The 21,014-nt window shown below is 37.6% G+C and overlaps 1 protein-coding gene across 2 annotated transcripts in view; it reads left to right on the forward strand.

Moving 5' to 3' along the window:
• The window catches only part of ZFR (zinc finger RNA binding protein), a 44,662-nt gene that overhangs the window by 15,813 nt on the left and 7,835 nt on the right, over positions 1–21,014 (forward strand). Inside the window, exons 3-15 of one of the 2 annotated variants that reach the window (XM_054002617.1) lie at positions 2,090–2,372; positions 3,780–3,924; positions 4,723–4,941; positions 6,120–6,370; positions 7,785–7,976; positions 10,068–10,368; positions 11,282–11,475; positions 12,792–12,911; positions 13,404–13,549; positions 13,912–14,074; positions 15,690–15,895; positions 16,107–16,257; positions 17,633–17,774. In XM_054002617.1, coding sequence (XP_053858592.1) covers positions 2,090–2,372; positions 3,780–3,924; positions 4,723–4,941; positions 6,120–6,370; positions 7,785–7,976; positions 10,068–10,368; positions 11,282–11,475; positions 12,792–12,911; positions 13,404–13,549; positions 13,912–14,074; positions 15,690–15,895; positions 16,107–16,257; positions 17,633–17,774 — 2,513 coding nt within the window. The remainder of the gene's footprint in view (positions 1–2,089; positions 2,373–3,779; positions 3,925–4,722; positions 4,942–6,119; positions 6,371–7,784; positions 7,977–10,067; positions 10,369–11,281; positions 11,476–12,791; positions 12,912–13,403; positions 13,550–13,911; positions 14,075–15,689; positions 15,896–16,106; positions 16,258–17,632; positions 17,775–21,014) is intronic. The other variant, XM_054002618.1, reaches the window with a different exon arrangement.

Genomic DNA, 21,014 nt, shown 5'->3' on the forward strand with positions numbered 1-21,014 from the left:
TAGCACAAGGGATGCAATAAGATGGCTTAGCCACCATTGGTGTTTGGGAGAAGGAAAGACTAAGAGTGGGAAAAGTGTGGAGAGAGACTTATCTTGTTGGCAGTATTAGACTGTTGATGTATTCAGCTACAGTTAAGCAGTCTGCTGTCTGTTTACTCAGTTTAATATGATTTTAGTAGATATATATGGACATGATAATTACCTCAGATTTTGTGACTATTTTGCACTTCTGTACTGTTGGTTGTGTAGCTAATGAGGCCTAATTTTATAGACTTTCATTCACTTCTACCATCATAAAAGAGTCTTCCTGAATTTTGTGATGGAGTCCAGTTTCTCATGTTAAGTAAACAGAATTTTCCTGTGAACATCAGGAAGGAGGGATTGCAAGCAGCAATGTGAGGTTCATCAAAGTGCTTTAGGTCTTTTCATTTTGTTCTTAGGCTAATAATTGAAAATAACATAAAACATTATTGTACAACTCACACTGAAGTAAAATTGGAGAGAATGCAAATAGTCTTTTAAGCAATGAGGGACATGTGATGGGAAGAAGGTGGAGTCCAGGCATGTAAGTCCATCAGTAGTAAAATTTTCTCTGTTTCTGCTGTGAGAATGGTTTGGGGTGGGGGGAGGGAGCTGCATGTGTGTGGTTTTTTAATTTATTAAAGTAAGTGGGTTCTACTGTAATTGAAATTACAAAATCAGGTTTTCTAAAGACAAGTAAGAAAAAATTACTGAACACAAGGGAGTTGTGGAAATGTCTTTTGTGAAATTAAAAGTATATAGATCTAGCTATTACTGAACAGCAGTGTAGGAAATGTACAAAAAGAATCAGAATTATCACTGAATCCCCACTTGATGTCATTGTGCCAGATAGTGATATTTTACCTGCTTCACTTTATTTGCTTAAAAATCAAAATAACTATTCCAAGCTTCTAATCATAATCCACAGTTATACATCGTTATAGGACAACATAATGCAGAGTTACGTATCAGTACAGGACAATAATTCTAGTTTCTGTTCAAGTAATTAAACCTTTGAAGCAATCAATTTTTATTTCTGCTGTTAGTGGATTTTTAGTAAATTGCCACATATTAGCATCCTACTTGCAAATTTTAGAGAGGCAGATTAGTCTTAGCATGTGCCTGGAAGATTGCCAGAGCTCTGGTAGTGTTTTTCTTGCTTGATGTGATTGTCTGCACTTTTGATGCTTCGTGTTGTGTCAGTGGACTTCTGCTTGAGCAAGTGGGGCCAGCTTCTAAAATTCTAACCATCTGTTGGAGAAGTCCCCTATCAGATATGTGTGTCTAAGTAATTACAACAGTTCTGAGCTGATTTTCATGGCCATCGTAAAAATTTCATTGCTTGAATATGGTGTAATGAAAACTTCATGCTAGTACAGGTCAGTAATAAGCTCTCACACAAAAGTAGCATTTTTCTTAATTTGACAGGTGTGTCACTTTGCTGAAGAACTACTAAAGCATTTAAAACTTGCCAGTCGGGAAAAGCTAACAGTTTGGGACTACTGCATTATTTTGAATGAAAGACTTGTATTCCACTGTTTAGAGAAAACTCAACACAAACACTCCCCCTTATGAAGTAAATAATCAACTGCATAAAATACCAGGAACTGTAGAGATAGAGTAATGCATACAAATTGAAAGAGGGGACATTTAGGTTAGGTATTGGGAAGACATTCCTTACTCTGAAAATGGCAAGACAGCTGGAACAGGTTGCCCAGGGAGGTTGTGGGTGTCCCAACCCTGGCAGCATTGGCATTGAGCAATGTGGTCGAGTAGAAGTTGGCATGGAGGTTTGGAATAGATGGTCTTTAATGTCCCTTCCTGTGTGTTAACATTCTGTGATTAAGTTCTATGTGTCCATCCACAGAAATTTAAGAATGATACAACCTTTTTCATGGGGATGGAAGATGGTTAATAAAAGCCATTAAATAAGAGTATGCACAGATAGAAGGCTGCTCCAGATCTGTCTGTAGAACAGGCAAAGTATTAATCAAATCTGGGATTTTGAAATGTGTAGGCATTAGCTTTGTACGTTGGATTAATTACTTACTGTCTTCTGCCAATACAGCCAGCAGCCAGCTTCGGGTGTAGCCTACTCCCATCCAACCACAGTTGCCAGCTACACTGTCCACCAGGCTCCGGTGGCGGCGCACACTGTCACTGCAGCCTATGCCCCAGCTGCAGCCACGGTGGCGGTGGCCAGGCCTGCCCCGGTGGCCGTGGCAGCTGCTGCCACAGCTGCCGCCTACGGCGGGTATCCCACAGCACACACAGCTACAGACTATGGCTACACGCAGCGGCAACAAGAAGCTCCACCACCACCGCCTCCTGTCACCACGCAGAATTATCAGGTAGGTTCCTGCTGTGTGATTTTTAAAAGGTGTTTTGAGAAGAGGAAGCCTGTTTGGAAAAGAAAATGTGATTTTGTGCAACTGCTGCTGCAAAGAAAAGCAGTGTCTTCCGTTTGCTTAGATCTCAGCTTGATGTGCAGTAAACTGGGCCATGGAGCTGAAAAGACTGTTCCAGTAAAGATTTTCAGTAGAGGTAGAAATAGTTCCTTTGTCAGATTCCTGGATGCCACTGGAGTCTAGTACCAAGCCTGTGAGGACAGAAGATTGCCCTAGGAGATAAACTACCCTATAGGTAGTTTTTGGATATCCTCTGCTGGGATCCCTGCCTGTCTGTGGATACAGGCTCTTGCAAAAGGGCTTTTGCTCTCTTTCATCTTGAAATACTGTCTTTCTTGCAATAGTTTTTCAACTTTTTAATTCTGAACTTAGCAGCGCATTATCCAGATTCTAATTAGCATTTTGGTTTGTTTAAAAGGACTATATTATTGCTTCATGTTCTCAATTATTTTGTATAGCTTCTGTAATTCATTTTATTTTATGAGGTCAGTTATTAGATACATTTGGAAAAAAAGAGAGTCCCCTAACTAAATAAAATAATTCCTGTTTATGCAGGTTGGACAAAAAAAGATTTTGTTGTTGTATTTCTTGGAATTAAAAAGAATTTTAATACATTAGTGTATTGCAGCTCTAGCAGTTCTTGCCTGTTTCCCCTCAGTTGATCAGCTCTTTGTGCTTTACCATAAACATGGTGAGGGTGAGAGAATGTATATATATGCATATAGTGGCTTCCAGGTCATCCCCTTCTAAGTTTATTAGAGGTCTACTGAATTGAAAAGTTATCAAAAGAGCTAGTTGCATTGCCTTTGAAGAACAGATACGGTTCCCTAATGAACTAGTTGATATACCAAAAAGTAAAGAAGGCTTTAAAAATACCACTTTCATACTCTGAAAAATATAACCAAAAGAAATGTTAATGATGAGATTTTTAAAGCCAGTACAGGCTCATGTTTCTACCCCTGAGAATTTATTGGGACTTGTAGAAATTCATGTTTTGTAGAGATCTGTAGTGGGTTTTTTTGTAATATTTTACAGAAATAGAATCTGATACTGTCATTAAAAACTATTGAGGGTAGATGCTTTTCAAAAATAATTTGATTGAGAAAGGGATTAATAGCATGAGGGTAATTCTAGTATTGAGTCTATAGAAGGCAGTTAGGGCTGTTTCAGGCCTGAAGTATCTATGAAAGTAAATTTAATTTCTCTAATGCATATACTATATGTATAGATGGGGAGTTTTTATTCTACTTGAGTAGGCAGAAGACAATGCATTGTTAATTTGACTCTGCTAATCATTTCTATTACTCTAGCAATATACCTACAGGTGGTTTCTCTGTTTTGAATCCTTAGGATTCCTACTCTTACGTTCGATCCACCGCCCCAGCTGTGGCATATGACAGCAAACAATATTATCAGCAGCCAACCGCAACCGCAGCAGCCGTGGCTGCTGCTGCCCAGCCACAGCCTTCAGTGGCTGAGTCCTACTACCAGACAGGTGGGTGGCATGATTTAAACTGCTCTCATTACTCACAGTCTTGTTGACTATTTTAAGCCTTAAAAATAGTTGTTTGACTGCTTCACATTATCTTCTTTTTTTAAGTTTTGTTGTGTAATCTCTGTCACTGTGTGGAAAGTTTTTCTGTGCCTAGAACTTCAACACTTGTGACGTTGCCATAAGTAGCTGCCTCTGAGGTTTGGACTGCCACTAAATAAACTCAAAACATACTTCTAGGCAAAGTTCTTACTGATTTGTCTAGAAACCTTACTGAAGTAGTTGAGATAATAAGTGTTGTGTTCAGATGATAACTCAGTTAGAAATATTCTTTTGATTCTCTATGTACTTCATGTATATAGTGCTCTAATTATTCATATCATGATTGCTACAAAGCATGAATCCTGCTTAATTTTTTTTATGTAGAATTAAGAGGAAAGTTTAGGTGTGTTTTTGTTTGGGTATTCTAGTAAAACTGTTGGATAAGAAGGTTGTTTAAAACCTGTTTAAAACCATGTTAAAAACATGATAGCACAGTTAAAAACAAATAAATTTAAGGCTTACTACTGTGAGATCTTACTTGATTAAGATACATGGTATGCAGTGCATAGCCATGACAATAAACCAACCCAGTGCACAGCACTAAAAAGCAAAACAAATGAAACAAAACTCCCAAAACAAACACCCACTTCTTATACATTTGTTCACAAGCGTGTTGTTAATTTTCCCTTAGTATGGTTTGCATTTCATTCAACTAAAATATGTCAATGTTTCTACATTTGTATTTTCTATCCTCATTAGCTCCAAAAGCAGGATATAGCCAAGGGGCAACTCAGTACACCCAAGCCCAGCAAACACGGCAAGTGACAGCTATAAAACCTGCAACCCCAAGTCCAGCAACAACGACATTTTCCATATATCCAGTGTCCTCGACTGTGCAGCCAGTGGCAGCTGCAGCCACTGTTGTTCCATCCTATACTCAGAGCGCGACGTACAGCACAACAGCAGTAACTTACTCTGGTAAGAATTTTGCATGTTTTCTTGCTGGGATCTTTGAAGTTGCTGCAGAAGAGGCTTTCAATGTTCACAAGTTTAGCAGTTTAGCAGTTCATGCTCAATTACATCTTAGTCTGCTGAGAGGTAGCAACCAGTTCAGTCATTACAATGGCAGAATGTTCTGGTGTATCTTTAAAAGTACGTAAGAGATGTCTTACGTACCTATTTTTTTAGATGTGAGAATATACAAAGTACTAGCATTGCTGACTGAGTACTAACTTATTGTAAGGTGAAAAGGAAAAAAACAAGGAATATAAGGAAATGCATCCACATAGATGTTACTCCCAGGAAATAGGAAGGGTACATGCAGTTACAGAGACAGGGAGGAACAGTTCAGTATAAATCGTTTAAGTTTTGATTGTCCTGACCCAAAATGGAATGAGAAATGTGTGCTGGGAAGACTTTTAGTCAACCATTAGGAATTCAAAACACAGTTAAAGATGAAAATATGGTAACTTCATTGCCATAGATTGTAATTAACTGGCATGTTATAGCTACCCTGAACTTTTGTTTTCTTTTGTTTCCTGCTTAAAAAGGGATTTTTATACTTCCTTGAGATAGAGCCTAGCTTCCTTGATTTATTCAACTAGAAATCAAGGACTGTGTAGCAAGGTTTTAATGAGTGAAGCATCTTCTCTGTACCAAAACAACTTAAATCACTGAAATAAGATGTAATAGCACTAGATGTTCTATCCTTTATCTTAATTTTTTTCCCTTCCTCTCCATATTAGCAGTCCTTGCCATTTGGAAACATGAACAGCAAATCTGGTTCTAGATGATTGCTTGCTTCATGTGGCCTTTGCTAAATCTTTCACTAAAATTCTTGTTCCATCATGCCCAGTCTTTCCAGATGTACCAGGAAATTTCATATGTTCTCTAGGGATGGTTTGATATATCTAACATAACTGTGTGTCTGCAAAGATATGTCTAGAATTGAATATATTCCAGCACAATTGTTGGCTGTATATTTGTCTACTCTGAAGCATGAAGCCAAATTCAAAACTGCCTGACAAGATCTCAGTGAATTACTAACACCTTGCCTTGCCCCTCAGCTGTTATGCAAGATGATTTGAATTAGTGTATTATGTAATTGATACATTATATATGGTGATGTAACATTTGTTTTTATTTTAATTTTTCAGGTACCTCCTATTCTGGCTATGAAGCTGCAGTGTATTCAGCTGCATCGTCCTATTACCAACAGCAGCAGCAGCAGCAACAGAAACAGGCAGCAGCAGCAGCTGCTGCTGCTGCTGCGACAGCTGCTTGGACAGGGACCACCTTTACTAAAAAGGCACCATTCCAAAATAAGCAACTGAAACCAAAACAGCCTCCCAAACCACCCCAGATCCACTACTGTGACGTTTGCAAGATCAGCTGTGCTGGACCACAGGTATCTGCATTGTGTATTATTCTACTGTGCTTTTTTCTACTATACTTTATTAATAATTTCTTCAGCTAAAAAACCTTACCCTCTTAAGAGTCATAGAATTGCAGAATAACCTGGGTTGGAAAGGACCTTGAAGATCATCTGGTTCCAAGCTCTGTGCTGTAGGCAGGGACACTTTCACCAGAGCAGGTTGCTCAGAGCCCCATCCAGCCTGGCCTTGAGCACTTCTAGGGATGGGGCACCCACAGCTTTTGTGGGCAGCTGTGCCAGTGCATCGTCACCCTCACTGTAAAGAATTTCTTCTTAATACCTAAACCTACCTTCTTTCAGTTTGAAGCTATTGCCTCTTGTCCTATCACTCCATGCTTTTGTAAAAAGTCTCAATCTGTCCAGTACATAAACTTCCTTTATGTACTGGAAGGTCCCAATTAGGTCACCCCAAAGCCTTTTCCAGGCTGAACAAACCAATTTGTCTTAGCCTTTCCTCATAGGAGGGGTGTTCCATCCCTGTAATCAAGAGTATTTGTTAATTTTTAGACCTGATTCCATACTTGTACTAAAGGAATAATGAAATAAAAATTAGTACTATTATAGAAAGAGTTCCTGTTGGTAGACATAAAGATACACCTCCTGAGCTTGTATAGAGGAGCTTCACCTGACTTCAGAATTATTTGAAACTTTGAAAGTGATTTGTTTCTTTACCATAGGAAACTTCTTGTAAAATACTGTTTTGAAAGCTATGGAATTACATAAATTTTGTGAATGGAAACCTGAAAATTTATTCTTTGTTATATTTCAATTTCCCAGTTTAGTGTCACAGTGGGTAAAAGTGCCTAGAAAGTAGATACAAAGTCATGCAGAATGTTTGTCTGAGTCTGGCTAAACAGTTCTTTTACTTTAGGTAAACTTGTCATTATTTCCTAGCCTGTCTGCTCTAGATCGCCAGTGTTAATATAGGAACTAATACCAACTTCTGCATTTCATTTTCAGTACAGCTTTATTTGTGCACTACCTTCTTTTAAATTGATTTTTTCTGTTTATCTGGATACACTTAAAGTTTGAGGGAAGCTGAAAATCAAGAATAATTGAATGCAATGCAGGAAACTGCAGTTTCTGATCCTGTTAAGTTTTCAGTGGTGGTATCTTTTGACCACTACTTGGTTGGGAAGTTGAGATGTCAGAGGAGAAAAACCTGTATTGTTTTACCTAAGTGTGGGATGCTAATGCTGGAGAAGAAAATTTTCAGGTCTTAGAAGTGGCCTGTTAATGCATGCCATACTGCAGAAATGTTCAGTGTAGGAGGTACTTCTTAGGTAAAATGTGTGCTTTCTGCCATGTTCTGTATTACATGTGTTCACAGGAATGATGAACCAGCAGTACAAAGACAGCTTACTGTGTGTTTTGTTTATTTAAACAGACTTACAAAGAACACTTAGAAGGCCAGAAGCACAAAAAGAAAGAAGCAGCATTAAAAGCTTCCCAGAACACCACCAACAACAGTACTTCTGCTCGTGGAACTCAGAATCAGTTGCGCTGTGAGCTCTGTGATGTGTCTTGCACTGGGGCAGATGCTTACGCTGCCCATATCCGTGGAGCCAAGCATCAGAAAGTAAGAGGTTTCTGTCTTACCATGCAAGTCAATGTATACATTTGTCCCTAGCATTTTTTCTCATTTTAAGGAAGGAGAAAATACACAGAAACAGTATAATTTAAATTATTTTATTTAAAAATTTTCGTTCTTCTTTTCCTTTCAAACTTGTCTTTAGGCTCACTATTAGAAGGGCATTGTTGAAAGAAAGGGGGGAAAATATTGCGATGGCATCAATGACAAGAGGATATATCGGGATATCATCCAAATCATAGGAAGAAGGTGTGGAATGAGATGAGGGAAAGGAACCATTGAAAACATGTACTATGCTTCTGCCCCCTAACTTTTCTCAAGACCTTTCTTGAGATTCATCTTACGTGTCTTGCTGGGACAGTAAATCTTTCAGTGCACTTTGAAACACAGTAAGCTAAGCTAGTGCAAAGAACAGGCATCATTCTTTTGATAGTTCCTGTAAAGAAAACTGTCCTCTGGAAGCAAGGAACAATGTCCTATAGTAGACATTATAATGAATATGTTTAGAAGACTTCGGGTACACATGTTTTTCTTATTGTTTGGATGCTCTTTTGTGGGCATCCTGGAATAAAAACTGAGCTGCACTGTGAAATGCTGTGACCTGTGTTTTAAAACTCGGCCATACAATAGTGAGTGCAATGATAGGTAGAATATGTGTTTAGAAGTTACAGATTTTCCTCGTAACTCTGGAAAGGTTAATGTCACTAACAAATACAGTATTTATACTCTGCTTTTACAGCTCTTTACATCTCAGGACACAGGCATCAGTAGCATTGTCCTACTAAAATAAATAAATATCATAGCATGTTTAAAATAATCTTCCTCCAAGAGCAAAAATCAAAATTTAGAGACACTTGTCCAGTGTTCTTCCTTTAAAGAACAACCCAAGAAAGGGTTGTGCTCAATATCTCCATAGGTATATGAAGTATGGTATATATTATCCTTTTTTATTTGAATATAGTTTTCTCTTTGTGATAATCGCAAGCCATTGCTGGGTTTAGGTTCTTAGCAGTGTGAAAATGGTATCTCAAAGGGCTCCATTTCTGTCATAACTAAAGAACTGTGTGCATTCTACTGGAAAAAAAGTAATTTTGAGCACTTGCTTGAGTTTAAATTGATACTATTGTGTGACATTATTGTGTTGGATTTCTGATAGGGAACATAAAAACTAAGAACAAAAGCCTAAGAAATTAATTTGGACAGTTGTGTACGTATCATGATTATGTATATGTTCACATTTAAGGCATGTCTCACAGGTTTACATTTTTTTTACTGCTGTTTTCAACACTTAGTCTTTAGTTTTGATCTTGCATGGTTTTTTCGTATGGATTACTTGCATTGCTTTTTTAGATGTTGGTCAGCAGACGCCAAAAAGTATTATTCCATGAGAGACGTGTTATAGAAAGGCCTGTGCTTATCAATTCTAAGAATAAGCATGTACCTCTTTACTTTCTATGAGATACTGAAGAGCTCTGAAATACCTCATGAATCTTCCTTAACTATTTCTAAATATTAGAAAAAAAAGCAAGACATTTACCTGAGGAGTCTCTTCAGCTTGGCTAAATAACGTGTAATGTCATTCAATATGAAGACTCGTCAAATATAGCAATCAAAAGACACAATGTTGCTGAATGTGAATTAAATTGCTCTTAGTTGCAAATATTGTTTGGAACCAAAACAGTTCAAAGTTTTGCCCTTTGGAGGGAGACTAAAAAGTGATGAGGCAACAAAACAGATACATTGAAACACTAGGAGCAAAACGTATTCTTGAACTTATCCAGAGTTGTAAGCTTGTTGTGTTTCTGTTCTTATCTAAACAGCTGTGGGAGTAAATGCCTGAATTTCTAAATTTCTAATGCAAGTAAGCAATGTGAGATAATAAGTACCTATTTCCTTGTTATAGATGACAAGAGCTTTTACATGTCCATATTTTTTTTTCCAAGACCACTTTTTGTAAAAAAAAAAAGCTAAGTATTTATTTATATTGATTATTTTTGTATTGATATTTTTGCTTGTGATACATTATTTTTACAGCTATCTCAGGGAGATCATGTTATGAATTTCTCTTCCTACTTACAGGTAGTAAAGTTGCATACAAAACTCGGCAAGCCCATTCCTTCGACTGAACCAAATGTGGTTACCCAAGCTACTTCCTCAACATCCACATCTGCTTCCAAACCAACTGCCTCTGCTTCAAATATAGCAACTAGCAGCAGTACAGTGAACTCCTCTGTTGCATCCTCTGCAGTGAAAATTCTTACTCCCATGGCAAACACACCACTTAACACTGCGTCCAACAACAAAACATCTTCAACCGCTGCTAATATAGCTGTAAAGAAAATATCTACACCGAAAATAAACTTTGTTGGCAAGTACCGAAGTCAGTTTTTATTTTGAAACCTAACCTATTCTGTAAATTTTTCTTAAGACTTAGTGCAGCAGACACAAATGTATTTAGGTAACTCCATGCATGAGTTACTCTGCTGTGTTTAAGGGAATTACTGCTAAGTGAGAATGTCTATAAAAGTTTTGCTTCAAAATTTTCTGTCCAGTTGTCTCCACCTGGCCCCTCTTGAATACTTTTCCCACCTTCATAAGAAACATTCCCACCTTTGGTTTTTTATGTAGTAGCTGCTGGAGTATTGCAGTTTATAGTCCTAATTTCAGTTCACAGCCTGGGCTGTTAACGCGCCTGCAATAGATTGGCAGTTTGTGATGGGCAACTGAAACATCCTTTCTCAGCGAAAAACTAACCATGTAAACTTTGAACTGAACATAACAGAGATGGGAAGCAGCTGTTCCACAATAAGCTATCCTGCTTTTCAAGGGATATAGAGACCTATACAGTTACAACACTAGGGGTATACTGCCTTTACTACTACAAACATTATAAAACTTTGAAGTATTTTTTTTTTATAAATTTACAAAGTAACAAGAAAAGAGATTATTAAAATACGTTTTCTGAGTTGTTCCCCATTCAGTCCTGTCCCTTGAAAAATCAGGAAAACAAATAACAAAAATGGCAATTTTATAACGTAGAAGTTTTTCTTGTTAGAATAAACAACTTCAGTGTTTAAGTAACCTGAATGTTGTTAAATTTACTGTTAAAATATTTAATTGTATTGAAAATATATTTAAGTTTTGGTTGATTTTAAAATCTGATAGGTTTCAAAAGACCTATAATTCTTTGCCCTGATCATAGATATTTGCAAATAAAATCTTCAGTTTGCACATTACATTTAATCACGTTCTCATTTTATGAAGAGTAATAATTTAACTTTTTTGATTTCTAGGTGGTAATAAGCTTCAGACAACAGGAAGTAAAATGGAAGAAATGAAATCAGCTGAAAGTGTTAAAACACCTCCTGCTGCTACAGTGCAAACACAGGAAGTAAAACCTGACACAGCAGCTGAACCAGTGACTCCCACAACTCTTGCTGCCTTGCAAAGTGATGTACAACCAGTGGGCCATGACTATGTGGAGGAGGTATTAATATGAAAATATATATTATTTTTTAACTGTTATAGTGAGACATAATCATAGAGTGATTGAGGTTACCAGGGACTTCTTTAGGTCATCTTGTTCAGTCACCCTGCTTAAGAAGGACCACCTACAGCCAGTCACCCAAAACCATGTCCAGATGGTTTTTGAGAATGTCAAAGGATGGAGACTCCAAAACGTCCCTGAGCAGTTGTGTGAGAGCACTGTCAGTCACAGTAAAACAGAGTGCTCTGATGTTCAGCTGTTTTTCACTTGGTGCTAATTGGCTCTGGTCCTGGCACTGGGCACCATTGAAAAAATTCTGGTTCTGTCCTCTTTGCATCCTTCCTCCAGGTATTTATATTCACTGATATGATGCCACTCAGCCTCCTCTTCCCTAGGTAAGACAGTTGAGGTCCCTCTGGATGTCAGTGCAACCCTTTGCATATCAGCCACTCCTCTGAGTTTTGTGTTGTCAGCAAACTAGCTGAGGATACATTCTCCCCCATCATCCAGAGCATTACTGAAGATGTTACAGGACTGTATTGATGCTGGGGGTGCATTGCTAGCTCCTGGCCTCTGACTGGGCTTCATTCTGCTGATCACCACCCCTGGCCAGGCTGTTCAGACAGCTTTCAGTCCACCTCACTGTATACTTATCCAGCCTACGCATTAGCAGCTTGTGTAGGAGGATATTGTGGTGAGACTGTGTCCAAGGTTTTACTGAAGTCCACAGGGACAGTATTGACTGCTCTGCCTTCATCTGCCAGGCCTTCACCTTGGTGAAGTTGTGCTGACTGCTCCTGATGGTGTTCTTGCCCTCATTGTACCTGGAAATGGTTTCCAGGATTAGCGGCTCCATTGCCTTCCCAGAGATCAAGAAGATAAGAGTGACAATGCATTGACCCTGCAAAGGCTTGGGCATATATTTACATCTTTGTGTTGTGCATATTTCTTTTATGCTTCATGTGGTTGGTATGAGATAGGTGGATCAACTCTGATGTAAATTTTGCCTGATACACAGGTTTGTGATTTATTAGCTCACCATGTTCAAGTTTGAATTTATAGCTGTTTACTCTTTGGAATGGAAGGACCTTCTTCCCTGCACATTACCAAGCATAATGGTGTGTCTGTCAGAAATGAAGGTTCTACTTTTCTACTTTGCCTTCTTTCAGTTATTATGTGAACTTCTTAACATATCTTGTGACAGGTAGACATTATCCAGTGGCACTGGATAATTAGATTGATGGGTAATTAAATTTTATATCAGCCTTATAAAATAAAAAAGAAATTACCAAATGTGTTATAACTTAATTTTCCAGGTAAGGAATGATGAAGGAAAGGTGATCCGCTTTCACTGTAAACTCTGTGAATGCAGTTTTAATGATCCTAATGCCAAGGAGATGCATTTGAAAGGGCGGCGGCACAGACTTCAGTACAAGGTAAAAATGCTAATGCTTCTCTCTGAAAATCAACCAGATATCAGCTAACTGGTCTGGTCACCTGTTCTTAGGTTTAAAGACTAGACAAAAGTAGGCATTCTGAGTGAACAGCATGTAAAAAAAGAGAAATATATTTCATAGTCAGTATAGTCTTTAAAGAATAATGCAAACTGTGAAATTATATTTTGGTTGAGGCTTTTTAAAATGTTTTAAATGCTGCTTGTAGCAGCAACAGGTTCTTTATGTTGCTTACTATGAAATTTAAAGAGTATTAAATAGTATTGCTCAGTGTTTTTGATAGGATTAACAACACACACTCTTTGTGTTACAGACTTTTTAATGGTAAGTGCATTTGTGCAGTTCTAAAATTGCATTTTACTCCTTTTGATTTTATTGTCGATGAGTAGTGTATGTTAAATATGTCAGAACTACTCCATAACCTTGAGATGAGGACAGGAAAGCAACATTTAATTCATTACTTTTCTGATCTAGAAAAAAGTAAACCCAGATTTACAAGTAGAAGTAAAGCCCAGTATTCGAGCAAGAAAAATTCAAGAAGAGAAGATGAGGAAACAGATGCAGAAAGAAGAATACTGGAGAAGGCGAGAAGAGGAGGAACGCTGGAGGATGGAAATGAGGTAATGCATTCTGTTTCATGAATGAATGTGACAACCTGCTGTCAGATTGTCTGAAACTGAACTCCATAGTTACTTATTTTAAATACTTAGGGAACTGTGTACTGTCTTATTTTAAATTGTCATTTTCTCACTGGGATTTTTGTTTGCTACTGTTCAATCCTTCTGAGTAATGCAGAGTTAGTAGAATTACTTTGCAATAAATGCAGACCTACTTTTACACCAAAAATTCATGTTGTTACCATCTCTTCATTGGTTTTTGCTTATGTCTGCTAAAAGTTATTGAGGACAGAGAAGGATCTGTCTAGAGCAGTGTCAAGTATTAACTGCTGTATAAAGAGAGCCCTTTGATTGATGCACTTCAGGCGATATGAAGAGGACATGTACTGGAGGAGAATGGAGGAAGAGCAGCATCATTGGGATGACCGTCGCAGAATACCAGATGGAGGATATCCTCATGGCCCTCCAGGACCACTAGGTCTGCTGGGAGTTAGACCTGGAATGCCTCCTCAACCCCAAGGACCAGCTGTGAGTTTCTTAACTTGAGAAAAAAATTAAACCATTCTTACCAGGAGACACAGTTAAGAAATATAAAATTACTCAGTGCTACTCAGTTGTCTTCAGTGTTTCTTAATAAAGGATTTGGAAAAGAGAAGAAGAAATTTTACGCTAATGAAATGGGGTAGGTGTACTAGTCCTCCAAAATAAGTTCAATGAAATGACAAGAAGATGCTTTAAATATTGCTTCTTATGAAACACAAGTCATACTGGGTTTTTCTATTTTTTTATTATTTGATTGCATTATACAGCATTATTTACTTAATTGTGGACAAATGTATGGATAAAAAGTGTCTGGGTCATCAGTCTTGGAGAATAATGCTTAGTGGTGCATCATACTCTAGCAATGTGGAGGGCAGTACCACTTGAGTTGACTCTGGCATTAGACTGGTAAACACCTTATCAGGGATCTGAAAGGTGATGAGGATCTGAAAGGTGATGAAGTGAATGCACACTGCTGAGGTTTGCAGCTGGCATGAACCTTAATTGCATTGGGATGGGGAGAATAGCTGATACATTTGATGGCAACCATCCAGAGGCACCTAAATGGGCTGTAGGAGTGGAATGCTATGGAATTCTGCAAGTCCAAATGCCTAAGGCTGCACTCAGAAAGGAAGAACCCTTTGCATTGATAGAGGCTGGGCAGCAGCTCTACTGAAAGGGATCTGGGGTTCCTGGCAAACAGCAGTCTGGGCATGAGTCAGCAGCGTGCCCTGGCAGCAGGGCCAGCAGCAGCCTGGCCTTTAACAGGACCACAGTCAGTAGATTAAGGGAAGTGATCAGCTTTCATTAAACCCTAACTTCAATACTACATTTAATTTTGGGCTTTTCAGTAGAAGATACATAAACTATAACAGGCTCAGTGTGGAGCTACCAAAATGTTCAGGTGTCTGGAACACTCGCCCTGTGAGGAGGGACTGAGGCATCTGGGATTGTTCAGCATGGAGAAGAGAGAGCTTCAGTGGGACAGAATAGCCTTCTAATAGCTGTGCTTAATAAAGGATATGGAGCCAGGCTTTTTATAGTCATGAGAGGGTGAGATATATCCAGCTTAAGCAAATAGAAGGGAGATTTAGACTGAATACAGGAAATAATCTTTTTTTTGTACAGGTGTTTTGCAGCCACCATCTTTGAAGGTTTTCCAAATCTAACAGTCTAAAGCCCTCAGCAACATGATGTGGTCTTACAGCTGACCATGTTTTGAACAGGAGGTTGGACTAGATGACCTTCTGAGGTCATCCTGTACAATCCTGTGATTGTACAAAAGTAATCATGGATACTTTATTTTGCAGAAATATCCAAGTATTTCCCAACTGATAGAAAGGCAAGAGATATTAATGTTGAGGAGTACCTCTGGTCTTGGGATTTGACCTTAGTTTAATTTTTATACACTTCATGTCTTTTCAGACATGATTGATTGTGACAGTGTAGGCTGTTGAGGAAGCTTCATGTTTTGTTACATTTCAGAGATGTGATGTTTGAATATTCTGTTCCTTAGCCACATGTTTGGGTTTTGGTCATTTTGTCTCCTTTGTGAACTTGGAAGTGCACCCAGGTTTCAGAAGAACACTTTTTGTCTGTTCAGCCTCTGCGCCGCCCTGACTCCTCTGATGACCGCTATGTGATGACCAAGCATGCTGCTATATATCCAACTGAGGAGGAGCTTCAGGCAGTCCAAAAAATTGTTTCTATTACTGAGCGTGCTTTGAAGCTGGTTTCTGACAGCATGACTGATCATGAAAAAAGCAAGAACAAAGAGGGAGATGACAAAAAGGATGGCAGTAAAGACAGGTATTTTTTAAATTACTTTTTAAGAATTTTATTGTTTTTCCTTACCCTGTTATCAGTGCTTCCAAGATTTCATCTCTTTGGGCTTTTATGCAGTATTTTGAAGTCTCAGAAAGATGTGAAGTACTATTTTATTTTACTTTTCTATCTTCAGGAATATTTTTATGATTTTTACATTGTTATTTTAAATGCAACTTTTAACTACAATTCACAGAGCTTTGAAAGGCGTTTTACGGGTGGGCGTTTTGGCTAAAGGTTTGCTACTCCGTGGAGACCGAAATGTTAATCTTGTTTTGTTGTGTGCTGAGAAGCCCTCCAAGACGTTACTCAGTCGTATTGCTGAAAGTCTCCCTAAGCAACTTGCAGTAAGTAGAATTTAGATGTTTGGATTTGAATTTTTATAAAATTACTGTGAAAATGTGTCCTCAAGTTAAATGTCTGCAGGACTCGCTGTGCTGCTACATGACATAGTTCAGGTTCAGTTTCTTTCCATTTTCTGAGTGTTTTCATCTGAATTCAGAGACTGCTGCATGTTCTGCTTCCTCTATATTGTGTCCATACAAGCATTTGCTCTAGCAGTGTAGTATCAATCACCATTTAACAGATTGCTTTTATTTGGGAAATAGAAATGAGTACAAGAAAGACCATTAATCAGTTACCATTAGCAATAGAGGTAATTACAGCATGTTACATGTTACAGCACACCTGCTGCCTCAAGGTCAAAGTTCTCCATTAATGCCAGTCTTCTGTACTTTTGTCTTATTGTATGTGTCAGTGTTTCCTTATTGTATGTGTCAGTGTTTTGTAGTTCAAAATTAGCCAGCTAAATCTAGTCTGGGGTTTTTTAGAATTTGAACCTTTAAAAAAGTAAACAGGCAGTCTTAGACCATTCAGTGAAATATAAATCCTTTGTAGTATTTGCACAAGAAAGTGTAAAGTCTCTGCTCTCTGCTGAGCAAAGCCTGTCACTGTAGAGTGCTTGTTACAGCATTAGTATTTCAATGCAATCTAGAAAAATGCTTGACAGAATCACTGGAATGATCAGTTTAATGAAAAAATAGTCTCAAGTTTGCTCTTGTTTGAAGTAACAGAAGTAAATTTAAACAGATGGACATCTCGGTCTGTCTTCATAGAAATGTTCACCATGTATGTAGAAGATCACAGAGGTGCCTACAGCTTTCTTTTGGGGCTTTTTAGAGCTTTATTAAATAAAGTTGCAAAAAGCAATTCAGAATAAACACTTTATTAGTTAATCTTACATTTTTTCCCTGGCCCTTATTTGCCCTTTTTTTCTTAGCATGTTGTGACACCAAAGCACGGGATGTACCTAGCAATACCCATTTGTAACTGTGAACATGAAAAATACGCATCTTTGCTTTTCAAAGACTTCTGCGTTCCAGTGAGAAACACCCTGCTGACATTTTAATTGGCTCAGAGGCTTTTCTTTATCTCAAACCATCAAGATTCTTGTTATGTAATTTATATTAATTTCCTTTCTGGGCAGCTTTTTTAATTCTAACTGCTTGGTTGTGTATTTTCATTAATAATTTGGAAACAATATGCAAGTCCGCATATCTTTATACTGTGTAGTGTGATTCTGTGACTACATAGGTACCTGCTTCATATAATTATATTGTGTTTCTATTTTTCTCTTGAAAAAAGAATATGTCGGAATCCTTTTTCTTCCTGATACTTTTAATGGCCACATGCTAATAGAAATTTCTGTTTCTTGATATTTAGGTAATAAGTCCAGAGAAATACGATATCAAGTGTGCAGTCCCAGAAGCAGCAATAATTTTAAATTCGTGTGTGGAACCCAAAATGCAAGTTACAATCACACTGACATCTCCAGTCATTCGGGAAGAGAACATGAGGGATGGAGGTTGGGAAGTTGTTAAAGATGTTACTTATTTCTCACCTGTTTTTTTATGTTTATCTATTCTGCTTAAGATGGCACTAAGGTCCTGGAAGGCAACATGCTGGCACATATATTTGATAAAACTTTGTTTTTCAACAACCAGTCTCAGTAGAAAACAGTTGGTTAAAGTAAATGTGCATATGATGTTTTTATTTAATTTTTAAAATTCCTAATTTTATGTCCAACCTCAGCTTTCTGGAAAAGGTACAAGCTTGATTTTTCCCCCATCTTTTAAAATGATGTGGAAAACTAAGTATTTTATAGCAAGTGGCTATAAACTGGCTTTCTAGAGCAGTCTTGCCTTAAGAGAAAGATTGTATGGATTTAGAAAATCAAATCACAGGTTTTTGGGTTTAAACTGGGTCAGTATTACCATCACTTAGACATTCTGAACAGTGCCACTTAAAATGCACTTTTACAGTACTTTTGACAGTAACAGTGCTTCTAACTTCAAAAGATAATGTGATTTTTTCCAGCTCTCTGAGGTTGTTTTTGGTCTGGAGTGCATTTCAAGTATATTTAGGCTCCTGGTATTGCAATCACTCTTCTATCTAACTGGCAAACCCAACTAGTACAATAAGAAACGGCTTTGTTGTTGAGCTGAAGCAGAAGGTGGAGCTTGGGAATCAATTTACGTTTCTGAAGTCCACAGTTTCTCTGGTGCCAGCAGTGTTGCTTTAGGGTCTGGTCTGTAACACTTTCAAAGCTCCAAAAGCTTTTAAGCCAACAAGCATGATTAATGTCTGCAGTACATTGGTTCTTTTTATTTATGGGTCAGATAAAATTAACTTTTGTTTCCTTTTAATCCTGTATTTTCATAGTTGAAAGAGATCAGAGCAAACAGGGTTCTGGTGTTTGACAGTCAACCTACAAATAGGAAATCTGAGGCTGTTTTAACACTTCACATATACAGGTTGAAAGAAATTTTATGTGTGTATGTATAAATGTGTTTGTGTATATACGTATTTATATGAGCCACTGAGGGTTTTTTTTTATATTTCATCTCATCACTACATGTCCTCTAAAACACTTGAGGTTTTAATATTGCATTACCAAGTGTCCTGTAGCTGTGACTAGTGCATTTATAAACAAGCTATGTTAACAAAATCCTACATAATCAGAAAGAAAAATTTTCAAAATGCATTCTGTGGTTTGGATGACTTCTAAAGAGTCTTAGAGTGCTTTTGTTTTAAACTATGCATTTTATTCCTAGCCATAAAGGCTTTGTATGTGTACTGTCACACCCAACCAATTTTACTTGGTTTTAGACAACCTTGAGTGTATCATGACTCTGGGCTGAATCCAACTTTCCATATTATTTAAGTTTATTAAAAAATGCATTTTATTATTAAATTAGACTATCAATTTAATGAAATTAACCTTAAACACCATGTTTATTTCTTGATGTACTATGCAAAAGTGCAGTATTGATTCTTGCTGCTATACTCAATTTCAACTAAGTGGTTTCTGGCCCAAAATTCTATGATGTGTACTAAAAGTAAAACAAATTTCAAATTACTACCATCGGTCCCCTAAATTATACACCAAAAGGAAACAAATCTGTATTTTTGTCTGACCCACACTTGAGTTAAATTACCTTTGTGAGTTTATTCACTGCTGAATGCAGTACTGCCTCTAGGCAAACAAAATCAAGTTAGATTTCTCTTCAAGACACTGAGCAGTATAAAATGGATGTGCAGAAAAGTTCACTTTTGAAACTGGAGCAAATAGAAGACTGAATTGCCAATTATTGCAGCAAAGAAGTTCCTTATTCCGAAGACTGCTGCTTATTTGCTGCAGAGTAACAGTATGTGTTTGTGTTTTTCTTACTGCAGCTTCTCATGCTCTGTGTCTTACATTGATTTGAAGTTTTCATTTTCCTTAGCCCACGTGGGGAGCTAGTTCAGGTGTTAAGGAAGGCTTTACCGGAAGGACCAGTTGGAGTAAAGATGCAACTTGAGTCTTGCACGTGGAGTTTGAAGTGTTATTAAGTAAAAGGCTGAAAAAAAACCAAACAGTGAAATGAAATTGTTAACCGCATAGCTACTGTTCCTTACAGTATTGTGCGTTTGACAGTTGACCGAATCTGATGCATTTGAAGAGCTCTAACCCAGCTGTGGAGTCTTCCTTTGGCAAAGAAAGTGTACATACTTACAAACACCTCTGTGTGTGCGCGTGTCTTTTTTACCTTTAGCTAACAGCCCCGGTCCAAAGCCTTCTAGCAGAGGGACTTGATTCCTGTCAGGGGTTGCTGCCAAGACATCGGAAGGATTTTTGACCAAGGTTTTCTAAAGCTCAGTGTCACACCTGCCATGCTTTACAAAGGACGGGTTTGGATGCATAGTCCTAGCATCTGCTGTTACTTTGTGTTTGGTTTTTGTTTTTCTTTTCTTTTCGTCTTTGTCTCTCTCCTAGAATGAAGCAGTGTTCACACTAGTCTTATAATAGTTGACTGGATAAAATGCATTTTATGTAATAAAACATACCTAAATTGACATACCTGTTAACTTTTAATGAAGAGGTAGTGTGGACACAGCATGTCTAATTGAAGATTAACCCCTTATGTTTAGGCTAGTAATAAGTTATACAGGGTAAGAATCCATGCCTGTGTTTTGTAAATTAATTCTGTTTTTGTCCTAGTTTAGTAGGGTGGTAGGTTAGGCATCTGATTTTAGTTACACAGTCTTTAAGGGGTTAATCCAGAAATGTGAAACATATGCAAAAATCCACAGAATAAATATTACAGGAGTTCCCTTGATACATTTTTTCAGTCGGTGTTTTTTCAGTGTAGTACATGCCTCAGCAACTCAGAGTCTTTTTAAGTTCCAAGGGTATTCTTATGACAGCTATTAGTAACCCATTTTAGATCAACATTTCCAGCGCTGAGTAAGATTCTTTCCTGTACATTTAAATTGCAGTTCTTCTCAGTAAAACTATTTTACAAGTTGAAGGTTTTCAGAGATAGAAATTTCAAATTATTAATGAATTATTGTGCTAAAAGTTTGCGTGGTGTCACCTATTTGCATATTAGTTTTAGAAGAGTGTAAATAGTTGACTGATTAGGCTATTGGCCCCACAGCACATATTTGCATTTTTAATTTCTCAACCTTATTTTGCTACTTTTTCCTGTGGTGGGTTTTCTCAGGATGTACTCTTTGTCTCATATATCTGCGTTCTACTCCTTTCATCGCTTAACTTTAGCTG

This window comes from Vidua macroura, chromosome Z (genome assembly GCF_024509145.1).
Source record: "Vidua macroura isolate BioBank_ID:100142 chromosome Z, ASM2450914v1, whole genome shotgun sequence".
Lineage (NCBI taxonomy): Eukaryota > Metazoa > Chordata > Aves > Passeriformes > Viduidae > Vidua > Vidua macroura.